Source organism: Phyllostomus discolor, chromosome 3, assembly GCF_004126475.2.
Source record: "Phyllostomus discolor isolate MPI-MPIP mPhyDis1 chromosome 3, mPhyDis1.pri.v3, whole genome shotgun sequence".
NCBI classification, from domain to species: Eukaryota; Metazoa; Chordata; class Mammalia; order Chiroptera; family Phyllostomidae; genus Phyllostomus; species Phyllostomus discolor.
In genome coordinates, this window is record NC_040905.2 from 42,891,291 (window position 1) to 42,905,641 (window position 14,351).

Consider the following 14,351-nt stretch of genomic DNA (forward strand, 5'->3'; position numbering starts at 1 on the left):
AATGGCATAAGAAGGAAGTTGGAAAGTAAAATATTTAAGTCTTCATTACAAATGGTTTCATGTACTGCTGATTACATACCCCATGATTTTATTTTAAAAACTCAAGAGTTTTGATTGTTGCAATGGTCTTGAGTTCCCTGCTTAAAAAATAATGTGCATTTTAATTATTTTAATGCTCTATTTATTAGTATTTTCTTTTTAAATATTTTATATATTTATATTTAGAGAGGGGGAAGAGAGGGAAAAAGAGAGAGAAAGAAACACTGATGTGAGAGAGAAACATTGATTGGTTGCCTCTCACACACCCCTAACTAGGGACCTGGCCTGCAACCCAGGTATGTGCCCTGACTGGGAATCGAACTGGTAACCTTTTAGTTCACAGGCTGGCACTCAGTCCACTGGGTCACACCAGCCAGGGCTATGTTTACTAGTATTTTCTATATGACTTTGTATCTATCAAATATATATTCATTTCCTTTATAATTTTTAACTTGCATTATGGAAAATTTCAAAAGTAGAGAGAATAGTATAATAAACCCTTATTAGCACATGGCTAAATTATATTCCATCCATTTCTCACTCACCCCTTCCCAGAAATTATATTAAAGTCAATCCCAGACATCTTATACTGTCATTTGTTGATAATTACATTTTAGAGTTATATACTAAAACATCTTTAAGAAACAAAACCACAATATTATCTCTCCTAAAAAAGGATTAACATTAATTCCTCAATACATATTGTGAAATATCTGAGTCAGTGTTCAATCCCCTGACTTCCCTCTCTTTCTTTACTGTTGGTCAATTGGAATCAGGATCTAAACAAAGTCCACATATTACATTCAGTTGATCTGTCTCTTAAGATTTTTAATTTATAGATTCCCTCCTTCCCTTTTTCTTGTCACTTACTCATTAAATAAACCATGTAATCTTCCCTGTAAAGTTCTCTACACTCTAGGTTTGGCTGAACCTGTTTTTGTGGCATTATTAATGTGGTTTTCTACTTCCTAAATTTCCTAAGACTTAGATCTAGGAATGTGATCAGGCTCATATTCTATTTGTTTAACAAATATTCATCACATACCTATGACATGCGAAGAAGTTATTGGTTGGATCATAAGTCAACCACAAAATAACTGGACGGTTATTTATATGTATAAGTCATCTTGCATATGGATAGCCATGCTCACAAAAATGGAAAGATGTCTATGATAAGTGAAAAAAGCAATATGCAAAATAATGTGTAGTGTAAGACCTTAAAAATATATAAAGCCACTCAACCTATGTACAGACTTGTTTGAAAATAAATAGAAAAAGTTATGAAAAAATATGAACCAAACAATAGATCTGTCTGGGTTTTAATTCCTGAGGATATGAAGTGGAGAGAGATTTTCATATTTTACTTTGTTCACTTCTATTTTGTTTAACTTTTTAGAAATGAAAAAGAAAAGTTCTTTTCTTTTGAAGTTGAAAAGAAAAAGTGAGAGGGCAGGTGGGAGGGAGAAAGGGGACAAAGGGGGAGAAAGGAAAGAGGTAGAGAGAGAGAGATGGGGAAGGGGGGAAGGGAGAGGAAAGCTCTTCCAGACAAGCAGATGAGACAATTATGGGGATGCTTGAAGCCAGATTGCCAAATATTTTGAAGGTCATTCTGGCTCCTTGACCAATCAGAATAGACCCAACCAATCAGACTCATGTACCATAGTGGTTGACAAGTAACATACTGGTACGTATCAGGTGAGTGTCAGCCCTGGCTCAGTATCATGGCTCTTGGGCACCCATTGCAGCTGTGGTCTCAGTTCAGAGCTTTACTTATACTCAGGGCCACCATACTCAGTGCCATTGGGTTATATACTGGACAACTCCTAGTGACACCATTCACACAGACCATCATGTGGCTAGACCAACCAGACTGGCACATCCTGTCAGGAGTGGCCCTGGTATACCTTCTCTGACAATGGGCTGAGGGAGAGATAAGAAGCATAGGAGAGAAGATATCAGTCCAGTGACCAGCCTCACAAGAGGGAAGGGGCTAAAGCCTGCTGATGCAAAGAAGGGCAGGGCAGAGTGCCGAGGCGGAGGAGGCACACAGAACTGCTTCCCAGCTAGCAGACCCTACACAGGTTACTCTGAGTCTTGTATGTAAAAATGCAGGTGGTAATATATGGCTTGTAAGGTTGTCATAAGGATTATAAGGTTGTATGGAACAAATTTCTTGTACAAACTATCATGTATTGTGTGAAGATGACCAACAATTTCACCATGTACTCTTTAAAAAAATTCTATATTAATTTCCATTGTTTTTTTAAGGAATGGTGATGTGTTTTGTTCACTAGATGAAATATATTATTGTTTTACACAGTTTCCCTTACTGCCAGTAACTTTCATATAACTAAAGGAACTAGATTTATTCATCATAGTTTAATTTAATAAACAAAAACTCTAGTCTATATATTCCTGTAAATCAGTCTGTATTACATATTTTGTTTCAAGAGAAAAGATAAAATAAATACTTAATTAAAAAATTTTCAGGTTGTCATTAATAGAAATAAAGAATACTTATGTGAGAATAATGGTGATTCTCTTAAGTAAGTTTTGGAATAAGTCTTTTGATAATTTTATTTAAAGTTTAATAAAATTCACCAAGTTTAAATATACAATTCAGTAAGTTTTAACGGTGTTCCTTGTGCAACCATCATTGCAATAATACAGATATAGGACATCTTTATCACGCTATCAGGGTAAATTTTAATTGTGTTTATCAATTGTAGATGTGAATTTCTTCAAAGTAAGAAATCCTCAGAGGAAATTACCCAGTACATTCAAAGCTATGAGGGATTTGTTGGTGTCACGGTAATGTACAACAGCACTTTTTTTCTCTCAGGTTGGCTTTTGATATTACCTAATAATATCTGAATTAGAAGAGGGTAGGCATTTTTGTTTCTTTTTTGGTCACAGACTCTACTTTCTTATTTCCTTCTTTCCTACCCGTATTTCTCATCTGGCAGAATGGAGAAAATTACCTTTTCTTGCTAAACAAGACCGCTTAAAATTCTTTTTTCCAGGGCTGGTTTCTGTGTGGTTTGTCTGCCTTCCCAATAGTTTTTCCCTCTTTGACTGAGGCCGCCTCCCCTGGCTTCTCTTGGCCGCCCCCATCTGAATGCCTGATGCCATCGGGACCCGGCATCATTCCCCCAGAAGGCCTCAGAGTTACTGCCTCCTATCTGGTTACTTTAGAACTATTAGTAAGGATTCTCTAGTGGTAGGTGATAGAAAACCCAATTCAAATTGGCTTAAGTACAAAAGGGAATTGATTGGCTAACATGACTCAGAAGATGAGAACCCTGCAGGGAGAACTTAACCTGAAAATGAGGGAGAAGTGTTTCAGAGAAAGAAATCCAGTGCAATTATCAGAGAGAGATCAGCTGCTCAGTACCTAACACGCTTCTGGATCCAGTTGCCTTTCTGTAGCTTATACTTCCTCATTAGTCAAAGTACATCTGTGATATATCTACCTGTAAATCAGCTTTGGAGCTCGACCTCTGGAAACAGTGACCCCAGAAGGCTTCCTGTTAGGTGTAAATAAACATTCACAGGTTCTTTCTGTTTTGTTTTGTTTTTGCACTGCATAAAAAAAAATCCAACATTAATAGAAACAAAAATTTAAAGAATGATCTCCAACAACCCTGCCACTCAATCCAATGAAACTGGGTTAGGAGAGTTCTTGCACCTTTCATTGGTAGATATGTATATACTCTAAGTCAATTTTTTAAATTTCCTTCAGGGAGAACATTTTGTGAATTCCTGGGTCAAGAGAGATTTACCTATGACATCAGGTAAACACTTAGACTTTCCAAAGGCTTTGCTTGTTTATTTCTTCTTTGTTTTTCTTTTGTTCTCATCATTTTTTTAATCCTTCCATTTTCTTCCTCATTTGATAATGCCATAATCATTAAAAAATTTTTTTTCACAAGATTTCTGGTCTTCTGGAGTTACTTAGTTTTTTAGCATAAATGAGCATAGGGAATATGGCAGGGTTGGGTCCCTAGCTGAGACTTGCCCTAAAACAATGAAAATTTCTGGATGAAAGGGTTTTGAAAACATTCTTAAATGAGTTAGTGTCTGTCCCCAATTCCTGGTACAGGGCTCCTAACACTCTCATAATTTCCCAAGTGATAAGAACACTAGGAGCATCTCTTATTCTAAAAATTGGCCTTTGACCCTATCTGTGACAATTTCCTAAGTGCTAAGAGCACTAGGAGCATCTTTTGTTCTAATGAAGTGACGCTGGGTGGGCTCCTGGGTGACTCCTGATGATGGGGGCCGGTCACTGGAAAAACCAGTCGCTGCCCTCGTTCCCCAGAGAGGGCAGAGGGGCTGGAAATGGAGTTAATGATGACATGCCCACATGATGAAGCCTCCATAAAAATCCCAGTAGCACAGGGTTCAGGGAGCATCCAGGTGGACGAACACACCCACGTATGGGGAGGGTGACACACCCCGACTCCATGGGGACGGGAGCTCCCATGCTAGGGCCTCTCCCAGTCCTCACCCTGTGTCTTCCCCTACCTGCGTATCTGTATCTTGTACTCCCTTTCATAAACTAGTAAACATGAGTAAGTGTTTCTCTGAGTTCTGTGAGCCACTCTAGTTAATGATGTGAACTGGGGGCAGTCTTGTAAGAGCCGACTCTGTCTCCAGGCAGAGTGTCAGAATTGAGCTACATAGTAGGACAGGCAGCTGGTGTCAGAGAATTGCTTGATAGGGAAGACCATCACACATCTGGTGTCAGAGGTGCTGTGTAGTATGAGAGTGTAAAGGAGATACACAGGAGGAAAAGACTGAGATTTTTCTAGTACATTAAGTAAGGCAGATTAAAAATCAAGTGCTGGCAGGAATCCTGGGGTTAAGTGGAATGTTGAAGCAAGCTTTCATATTCAGAAAATTTGCAGAACCAGGTTAACATAAGTTTAATTTTCAAGTCCTTATAGGGCACAGATGACAGCAACTAAACCCTGGAACCCACCCGAGGTGGGAAGTCTAATGGAGACCACTCCGTAGAGTGGGTACCCCAAAGGGCAAGAAGTCAATCTGCCTGCTCTTAAGGGAGCTGCAAGGAAAATTTGCCTTTCCTCAATCTGGACACTAAGTTGTGTAGGAGGAGAATCTCTAGCTTTTTTCTTTGTTTTATTCTGATGCTAGACAAGGAAGAGATAATTTTTAAAAGTTTTATTATAGAAAAATTTGAAAGTATACAAAAATAAGATAAGTACATACTCCACCACTCTGCTTCAACAATGTAACACATGCTCAATCTTGCTTCATCTGAACCCTTTCTTCTTTTTAACCTTTCCTCCGATTATGCTGAAACAAATTCCAAACCTTATATCATTCTATCTGTAAATATGAAGTGATTACTTGAACACTGATAGTTGGTTACAGCATCAAAACCTGCTGGTTTCACCATGTGCCTTTTATTCAAGCTTATTGCAATGACAGCATCTTTGCTAACGAAGACCTACGACTGGACACTTTTAAGAACTGGCCTCATGAATCGCCTGTGGGAGTTGCAGCTCTGGCCAAAGCAGGTCTTTTCTACACAGGTGAGTCAGGAGTTTACACAAAGCTCTTATGTTGCTCATCATTCAAACCCCACATGCAATTCATGATCCTGAACTTGTATTTATCTAGTCTCAACAATGTCCACTCTCCTGGTTTTCTACAACCCCCTTGGGTAGGCTCCAAATTGAAGCCTTAAGGTCTAGACAAACAATGACTACAAGTTCAGGTATCCTCCATTTTTCAAAAGTTAGCTTTATGCTACTTTGTTTTTATGAAAGACATACACATTTGTTCAGACAGACCTTGGAGATACTACGGGTTTCGTTCCAGACTGACCATTGAAGTAAAGCGGCTATCAAATAAGCAAGTCATAATCTATTTGCTGATGGAGGCAAATAGATTTGTTAAAAAATGTAATTTCTGTCTTCAATTTATTTTAAAAATGTAATGTCTATGAAGTACATTAAAGCAAAGCACCATAAAACTGTCATGTGACCCTTCTGCTTCTATTGCTTTAACTAGAACTTAGTAGTCAGATGGCCATACCTAGCTATAAGAGAAGCTGAGCTGGTACATGTCATCTTTTTCCTGGGTGGCAATGTACCCAGCTAAAAATTAGGGTTTCTGTTACTATGGAAGAATTAGCGATACTGGGAGTGTGAAGAAGGAGTCCCCAACACACTCTCCTAGGAAGAGAAAATCAGGAAATACATTTTTAAATGAAGAATCTTCCTTCTATCAGTTCATAGTATTCTCTTTAGCTTCTGGTCATCAGGAAGTTCCACTCTGTAATCCACAAAGTGTGGGCTGGTTCCCTTCCACTAACTCCCTGCCTGAGGTACAGTAAGGACCAGAGAAAGGATACTGTGCCCTTCCTTGGTACCTTGCTGGCCTTCGTCAGACCAAACACACAAACTGAGTTACAGGGAAGGCCCATGCAGATCACATACTGAGGTCGAGTAGACACCCAAAAAATCACAGAGCAGCACAGAGTAGGGGATGTAGTGATCACTTTATTTAACAAATGTTCCATTGGCACAAAAACAGTCTTAATGGTTCACAATCATAAGCATTTGGAAAGGCACTGTCCCTGCTCTCTCTATTCTGTCCTCCTGTGTCCAGTGTTCTCACCCTCTTCCTTTTTGAGCCTCCACCTCTCCCCACAAATCCTAACCATACAACCCTCTTAGGGTCTTGCACGCTCTAGGACCTCATATTTTCATCCAGACCAAAGGGAGGGTCTCCTCTGCCCTCGCTTTGTGGTGCCTACAGGGCTTCAAGTGGAAGGAAGATGATGGGTGTTCCATTTGTGGTTCAATCCTCTGGTAGATTCAAATGCTAATTTCCTACCAAGGAAATATAGTTTCACAAGGAGACTTGATCCTACTCCTAGTGGAATAAACCTGGCAATAATGTAGCAAGAGGCATTTGATTCTTTGTGGACTTGCACAAGGGCTGTAACAGTTGTTCATACTTTTCCCCCTGAGCTCTAAATATATTCTTTCTGATTTGGTTACTAAACAAATACTTACAGAGTGCCTAATAAGAGCTAGGCACTCTTCTAGGTCCATGAGATTTATTGGTGAACAAAAAGACAAAAATGTCTTCTTTCGTGAACCTTTAATTCCACACTCTGATGTGCAAATCTCTTGCTCCATAGAAGGCAGATGGGACAGGGAGAGGGCGTTCATCAAAGTGCATGGTACATAGGAGCACCCATGACAACTTGCTCATGACCCCATTTGTCCTGTGGGGAGGATTGCCTCACTGGTAACCCAAGTTGTGACTTCGTCACAAAATCTGATTGGAAATGCAAGCAGGGTTTTGCTAATAAAGTCTTGGTGATTGTTACCTGTGTCACTTAGCAAGTACATGTGCGAGTAGCACTGACTGAATTTCCTCACATCCAGGTATAGAGGACACCGTCCAGTGTTTTTCCTGTGGAGGATGTTTGAAAGACTGGGTGGAAGGTGACGACCCATTAGAAGATCACACCAAATATTTTCCTAAGTGAGTGGAATGAATGCTTAGTGTCTGTCAACTTGGATGCCCTTTAAAACAATTTGTCCCTTGTTTTTTTCTTCCTCATTTTCTTATTAAATCTTTGCTCATTCTTCTGATTCATGCCCTGAAGGATGAGTCTTTATGTCTTTGATCCCCTTGCTCTCATGACACCCTTTCCAATTAGCCTTCCCCTCATTATGGTCCGAACATAGTTTTGGTTAGATCAGTGTTTTTACATTCTATGTTTACTTATTGTGGCTGCATAAATGCTATGCAGAGCTGAACCTATAGTAAATCATGATTTATTTTCCCTTTCTGTACGAGTTTTATTTTTTATAGAAAGTAGTAATTGTCTCATTAGTATGTTTGCTTAATTTTTTTGTTTCTTTAAAATACATTCATATATTAATAATTTTAAAGAGTACAGTCAAGTGGCATTTAGTATATTCACAAGGCTGTCCAACCACCCCTTCTATCTAATTCCATTTTCATTACCCAAAAGAAAACTCTGTGCGCGTTAAGCAGTCACTCCCTGTCTCCCCACCCCATTGCACTAGGCCTAGCTCCTTGGAGCTATGAATCTGCTTGCCTTTTTTTTAAAGAGTTGTTTGTTTGTTTGTTTGTTTGTTTTTAGAGAGAGGGGAATGGAGGGAGAAAGAGAGGGAGAGAAACATCAATGTGTGGTTGCTTCTCACACACCCCCTACTGGGCAACTGGCTTGCAACCCAGGCTTGTGCCCTGACTCAAAACTAAGCCAGTGACCCTTTACTTCGCAGGCCAGTGCTCAATCCACTGAGCCACACCAGCCAGGGCTCTTCTTTTAAAAATATATTTTATTGATTATGCCATTACAGTTGTCCCAATTTGCCTCCTTTGCCCCTCTCTGCCCGGTATCCCTCTTCGCTCCAGCAGTCTCCCCACTTAGTTCATGTCCATGGATCATGCATGTAGTAAGTTCTTTAGCTTCCCCATTTCCTATACTATTCTTGAAATTCCCCTGCCTGGTTTTGTACCTACCAATTATGCTTCTTATTCCTTGTACCTTTTCATCCATTCTCCTCCTTTCCTCCTCCCAGCTGATAACCCTCCAAATAATCTCCATATCTATGATTCTGTTCTGGTTCTGGTTGTTTGCTTAGTTTGTTTGTTTGTTTGTTTTAGATTCAGTTAATAGTTGTGAATTTGTTGCCCTTTTAACGCTCACAGTTTTGAACTTCTTTTTCTTAAATAAGTCTCTTTAATATTTCATGTAATAATGACTTGGTGATGATGAACTCCTTTAGCTTTACTTTGTCTGGGGAGCACTTTATCTGTCCTTCCATTGTAAATGAGAGCTTTGCTGGATAGGGTAATCTAGGTTGTAGGTCCTTGATTTTCTTCACTTGGAATACTTCATTGCCAGTTCCTCTTGCCCACAAAGTTTCTTTTGAGAAATCAGTTGATAGTTTAATGGGAACTCCTTTGTGGGTAACTCTATTTTACTCTTGTTGCTTTTAAGATTTTCTCTTTATATTTAACCTTTGGCAATTTAATTATGATGTGTCTTGGTGTGGTCCTCTTTGGATCCAACTTGTTTGGAACTCTCTGTGCTTCCTGGACTTTTTGTCTATTTCCTTTGCCAAATTAGAGAAATTTTCTTTCATTATTTTTTCAAATAACTGCAGTTTCTTGCTGTTCCTCTTCTCCTTCTGGCATCTCTGTGATTTGGATGTTGATACATCTGGAGATGTCCCAAAGCCTCCTTAGCCTGTCCTTATTTGTTTTGAATTATTTTTTTCTTACTGCTCTGGTTGAACATTTTTTTCTTCATTATGTTCCAAATCATTGACTTGAATCTTGGCTTCATCCCCTCCACTATTTGTTCCCTGTAGGTTTTTCATTACTTCACTTAATGTAACCTTCATTTCTGCCTCGGTCTTTTTTATGCTGTTGAAGTACCCAGTGAGTTCCTGGAGCATCCTGATCACCAGTGTTTTGAACTCTGTATCTGATTGTTTGGTTATCTCCATTTCATTTAGTTCTTTTACTGAGATTTTGTTCTGTTGTTTCATTTGGGTAATACTTCTTTGTCTCTTTGTTTTAGCAGCCTCCCTATGTTTGTTTCTGTGTATTAGAGCTGCTTTGACTCCCTGTCTTAGTAGCATGGGCTATTCTATTGTAGAAAAGTGCTCCTGTAAATTTTGTGGGGCAGAGCCATAGGTAATCAGCAGGGAGGGGCAACCTGTGTCACCACTCTGTGGCTGTGTAGGTGAGGGATCAGATAGGGGACAGTTCTACTGCCTGGCTTCCGGAGGTTTGCCCAGAGGAAGCTGTCTCCCGGCATTCACCCTGTTTCCAGTCACTTTGCTTTCTCCCCATATGCCACTGGTGCACTTCCTGCTGTCGCCCTGGTGCTGAATCCCAGAGGGTGCAGGTCTGCGTGAGCCCTTAATTTTGCAGACCCTTTAAGAGGAATCTCCTGAAAATCTAGCAGTTTCTTCCCCTTCCCCAACACCCACTGGTTTTTAAAGCCAGAAGTTATGGGGATTTATCTTCCTGGCACTGGAGCCCTGGGCTGTGTGGTCTGGTCTGGGGCCCCCTCGCTCCCGAGGTATTTCTCCAGATTTTTATCCACTACACGTGAATGTGGGACCACCTGTCTGTCACCTCTGTGCCACACCGTGTCTCCACACCTCTCAGCCCATCTCCGAATCTCCACCCTTCCTACCCATCTGGACGAATGTTTCTTCTTTAACTCCTTGGTTGATTTTCTGATGGTTCTGGGTGAAATTTGTTTTGTGGTCTAGTTCTAAATTTTTTCTGTTGTGAGGGAGATGAAGAGCCTTTACCTACACCTCCATCTTAACTGGAAGTCCCAAATTTTAATTTTTAACAATCTAATTATTAATAATGTTGAGCATATTTTCCTATTTTCCCACATAATTTCCTTATTATTTTTCTTCAGAAGTGCCTTCATTATTTTTCCCTTTGTTCTTTTATATTCAGAAAATATATGAAATGTCCCTCTTTCTCTCTCATAGTATTCCTTATTCTTATTCTTTATCTGATGTTAATATAGTCACTCCAGTTTCTTCAGTTTTCATATCTGTTTAAAAAAAATTTAATCCTCACCCAAGGATGTGTTTATTGACTTTAGAGAGAGGAAGTGAGAGGGGGAGGGAGAGAGAGAGAGAGAGAGAAACATTGATGTAAGAAAGAAACATTGATCGGTTGCCTTCTGAATGAGCCTCAACTGGAGATTGACCCGGCAACCTAGGGATGTGCCCTGACTAGGAATTGAAACGGAAACCTTTTGTTGTATTGGATTATGCACCAACCAACTGAGCCACCCAGCCAGGGCCACATGATACCTTTTTTGACATTATTTTACTTTTATTCTATTTATGACTTCATATTTCAAGTGAATTTCTTATAGGCAACATAGTTGCGTCTTGTTTTTATCTTTGACAATATTTGCTTGCTTTCCAGGAGTGTATAGAACATGCACACTTAATGTAGTTATTATTAAGGTTGTATTCAAACCTACTATTTTGCTATTTGCTTTCTATTTATCCCATCTCTTCTTTATTTTTCTTCTTTTCCTAACTTCTTTGAATTTGAGTATTTTTTAGTATTCTGTTTTATCTCTATCTTGGTTTATTAGCTGTACATCTTTGTCTTTTTAGTGCCAGCTTTAGAATTTACAATGTTCATGTTTAAAATATCACAGTCATCTTTAAATATTATAACACTTGATATAACGTATGAATTATATAACAGTATTCTTCCATTTCTTCTCTCCTATCCTTCATGCTATTATTACATTTTACTTCCATACATATTAAAAATCTCGCAATGTAGTATTATATCTTTGCTTTATTTTTTAAGTATATTTCATTGATTATGCTATTATAGTTTTTCCAATTCTCTCCCTTTATCCCCCTCTGCCCTGCACCCTCAACCCTCCAGCATCCTCCCCTTAGTTCATGTCCATGAGTTGTACATATAAGTTCTTCGAATTCTCTGTTTCCTACGCCATTTTGACCTCTCCCCATGTATTTTATGCCTACCAATTCTGCTTCTTCTCCCCTGTACCTTTTTCCCCCTATTCATCCCTTCTCCCTCCCCACTGAAATCCTCCATGTGATGTCCATTTCTTGGATTCTGTTCCTGTTCTAATTGTTTGCTTAGTTTTTGTTTTCATTGTTTGTCTTTTCTTTTAGGCTCATTTGTTGATAATTGTGAGCTTATTGTCATTTTACTGTTCATAGTTTTGATCTTCTTTTTCTTAGATAAGTCCCTTTAACATTTCATGTAATAATGGCTTGGTGATGGTGAACTGCTTTCACTTGACCTTATCTGGGAAGCACTTTTTCTGCCCTTCCATTCTAAATGAAAGCTTTGCTGGATAACGTAATCGTGGATGTAGGTCCTTGCCCTTCATGACTTCAAATACTTCTTTCCAGCCCCTTCTTGCCTGCCAGGTTTCTTTGAGAAATCAGCTGACAGTTCGATGGGAACTCCTTTGTAGGTAACTGTCTTGTTTTCTCTTGCTGCTTTTAAGATTCTCTCTTTATCTTTAATCTTCGGTAACTTAATGATGATATGCCTTGGTGTGTTCCTCTTTGGGCCCAACTTCTTTGGGACTCTCTGAACTTCCTGGAAGTCTATTTCCTTTGCCAGAATGGGGAAGTTTTCCTTCATTATTTGTTCAAATAAGTTTTCAATTTCTTGCTGTTGTTCTTCTCCTTCTGGCACCCCTATAATTCGAATATTGGAACATTTCAGGTTGTCCCAGAGGTTCATACATCTCTCTTCACTTTGTTGAATTCTTGCTTCTTCATTCTGTTCTGGTTGGAAGTTTATTTTCCTTTTTTGTTCCAAGTCATTGCTTTGAGTCCTGATTTCCTTCCTGCCACTGTTGGTTCCTTGAATATTTTGCTTAATTTCATTTTGGCTATCTTTCATTTGTTTTTTTCATTTTTTGACCAAGTTTAATCAGTTCTGTGAGCATTTTGATTACCAGGGCTTTAAATTCTCCATCAGACAGGTTGGCAATCTCCTCAACACTTAGCTCTCTTTCTGAAGTTTTGCTCTGTTCTTTCATTTGGGCCATATTTCTTTTTCTTGGTGCACCTGTTAAATTGTAAGGGGGCAGGACCTTAGGTATTTACTGGGCAGGGCAACCCTCCTTGCTGCACTGTGGTGCTGCCTGTGGGGGAGGGGCCAGAGAGGGAACAATGCAGCTCCCCTGCTCTGCTCTAGCCCACTTTCCAGTGCACTCTCATGTGAGACTCAGAGTTTTTCCCACAACAGCAACTGCCATGGTAGTCAGATCTGAGCCTCAGTTTCCCCTTCACCCAGCCCCCCCTGTGCGATCTGTCACCTCACTGTAGGTTCTTAATGGTCTGGTTGTTCTGGTTGACTGTTTCTTTAATTCCTTGGTTGTCAGAATTCCATGCAGTTTGACTTTCTGGCACTTCTGGTCGTTTATTGATTTTAGATTGGTTGTTATCCTCCTTTTGGTTATGCAAGGAAGCAAAGGGTTTCTAACTACCCCTCCACTTCGACTTGAATTTATATCTTTGCTTTAAACAATTACCTTTTAAACCAGAAAAACATGCCTTCCATATTTACCCACTTAGTTACCATCCCTGGTACTCTTCATCCCTTTGGGTAGAACCAAGTGGAGTTCCTTCTCTTAAAATTTTCCTTTTAACTGAAGAACATCCTTTAACATTTCTTGATGTGCAGGTCTTCTGGCAACTAATTCTATTAGCTTTGTTTGTATGTAAAAGTCAATGCTTTCCCTTCCTCCAGAGTCCTTTTCCTTAATGAGTCTAAATGCCTAGCGACCTCAGACAGAAACATTAAATTCCTACTTGCTATTTACCAGCAGCTACCCTTCTGTTCCTAGACTCATCTCCAAACCATCTAGGAAAATAAAAAAATGAGCATCCTGTTGTTTTTTTTCCTGGTTTCCTGTGATTTTGCAGCATGAAAATGAGCCCAAGGCCTTTGGTTGTTTCTCGTTTTGTCATTTACCTACTCACATTTATAATTCTCACCCATCCAAGTTGATCATTTGGGGCAGAGCTCTTTAAAATTTTCTCCCTTCGTTGTTCAGGCAAATTCCTTACCTGAGTTTAGAGAGTATTTATGTCCCAGTTTCATGATGCCTGGCACATAGTTTTTAATCCCCACCCAAGGATATGTTATTCATAACAAGGATATGTTATTCATGTGAGACGGAGAGAGATGGAGAGAGATGGAGAGAAAGGGGAAGAAAGAGAGAGAGAGAGAGAGAGAGAGAGAGAGAGATTTGTGGTTCCACTTATTTATGTATTCATTGGTTGCTTTTCGTATGTGCCCTGACTGGAGATTGAACCCGCAACACTTGCTTGTCCAGACACGCTCTATAACCAACTGAACACCTAGTCAGGGCTTTGGGAATGATTTTAGATTTAGAGAAAAGGTACAAAGATAATACAGAGTTCCTATATCCCCACACCCAGTTTCCCCTAATACTAACATCTTTTACATTATCATGGTACATATGTCAGAATTAAGAAACCAACATTGGTATATTACTATCAACTCCAGGCTTTATTTGAATTCACCAGTTTTTCTACTGTCTTTTTGTTATTGTTCCAGAATCCATACATGAAGTTTTCTTCTCTATTTTTGATTCTATTTAAAAAATATTTTATTTATTTATTTATTTTTAGACAGAGGGAAGAATGGGAGGAAGAAAGGGAGAGGAACATCCATTTGTGATTGACTCTCGCACACCACCCACCAGGGACCTT

The 14,351-nt window shown here is 39.3% G+C and overlaps 1 protein-coding gene across 2 annotated transcripts in view; it reads left to right on the forward strand.

Annotated features, from left to right (window-relative positions):
* The window catches only part of LOC114510853 (NLR family apoptosis inhibitory protein), a 31,633-nt gene that overhangs the window by 2,433 nt on the left and 14,849 nt on the right, over positions 1-14,351 (forward strand). Inside the window, exons 3-6 of one of the 2 annotated variants that reach the window (XM_028529338.2) lie at positions 2,769-2,850; positions 3,782-3,833; positions 5,481-5,600; positions 7,470-7,569. In XM_028529338.2, the coding sequence (XP_028385139.1) occupies positions 2,769-2,850; positions 3,782-3,833; positions 5,481-5,600; positions 7,470-7,569 (354 nt within the window). The remainder of the gene's footprint in view (positions 1-2,768; positions 2,851-3,781; positions 3,834-5,480; positions 5,601-7,469; positions 7,570-14,351) is intronic. The other variant, XM_036020375.1, reaches the window with a different exon arrangement.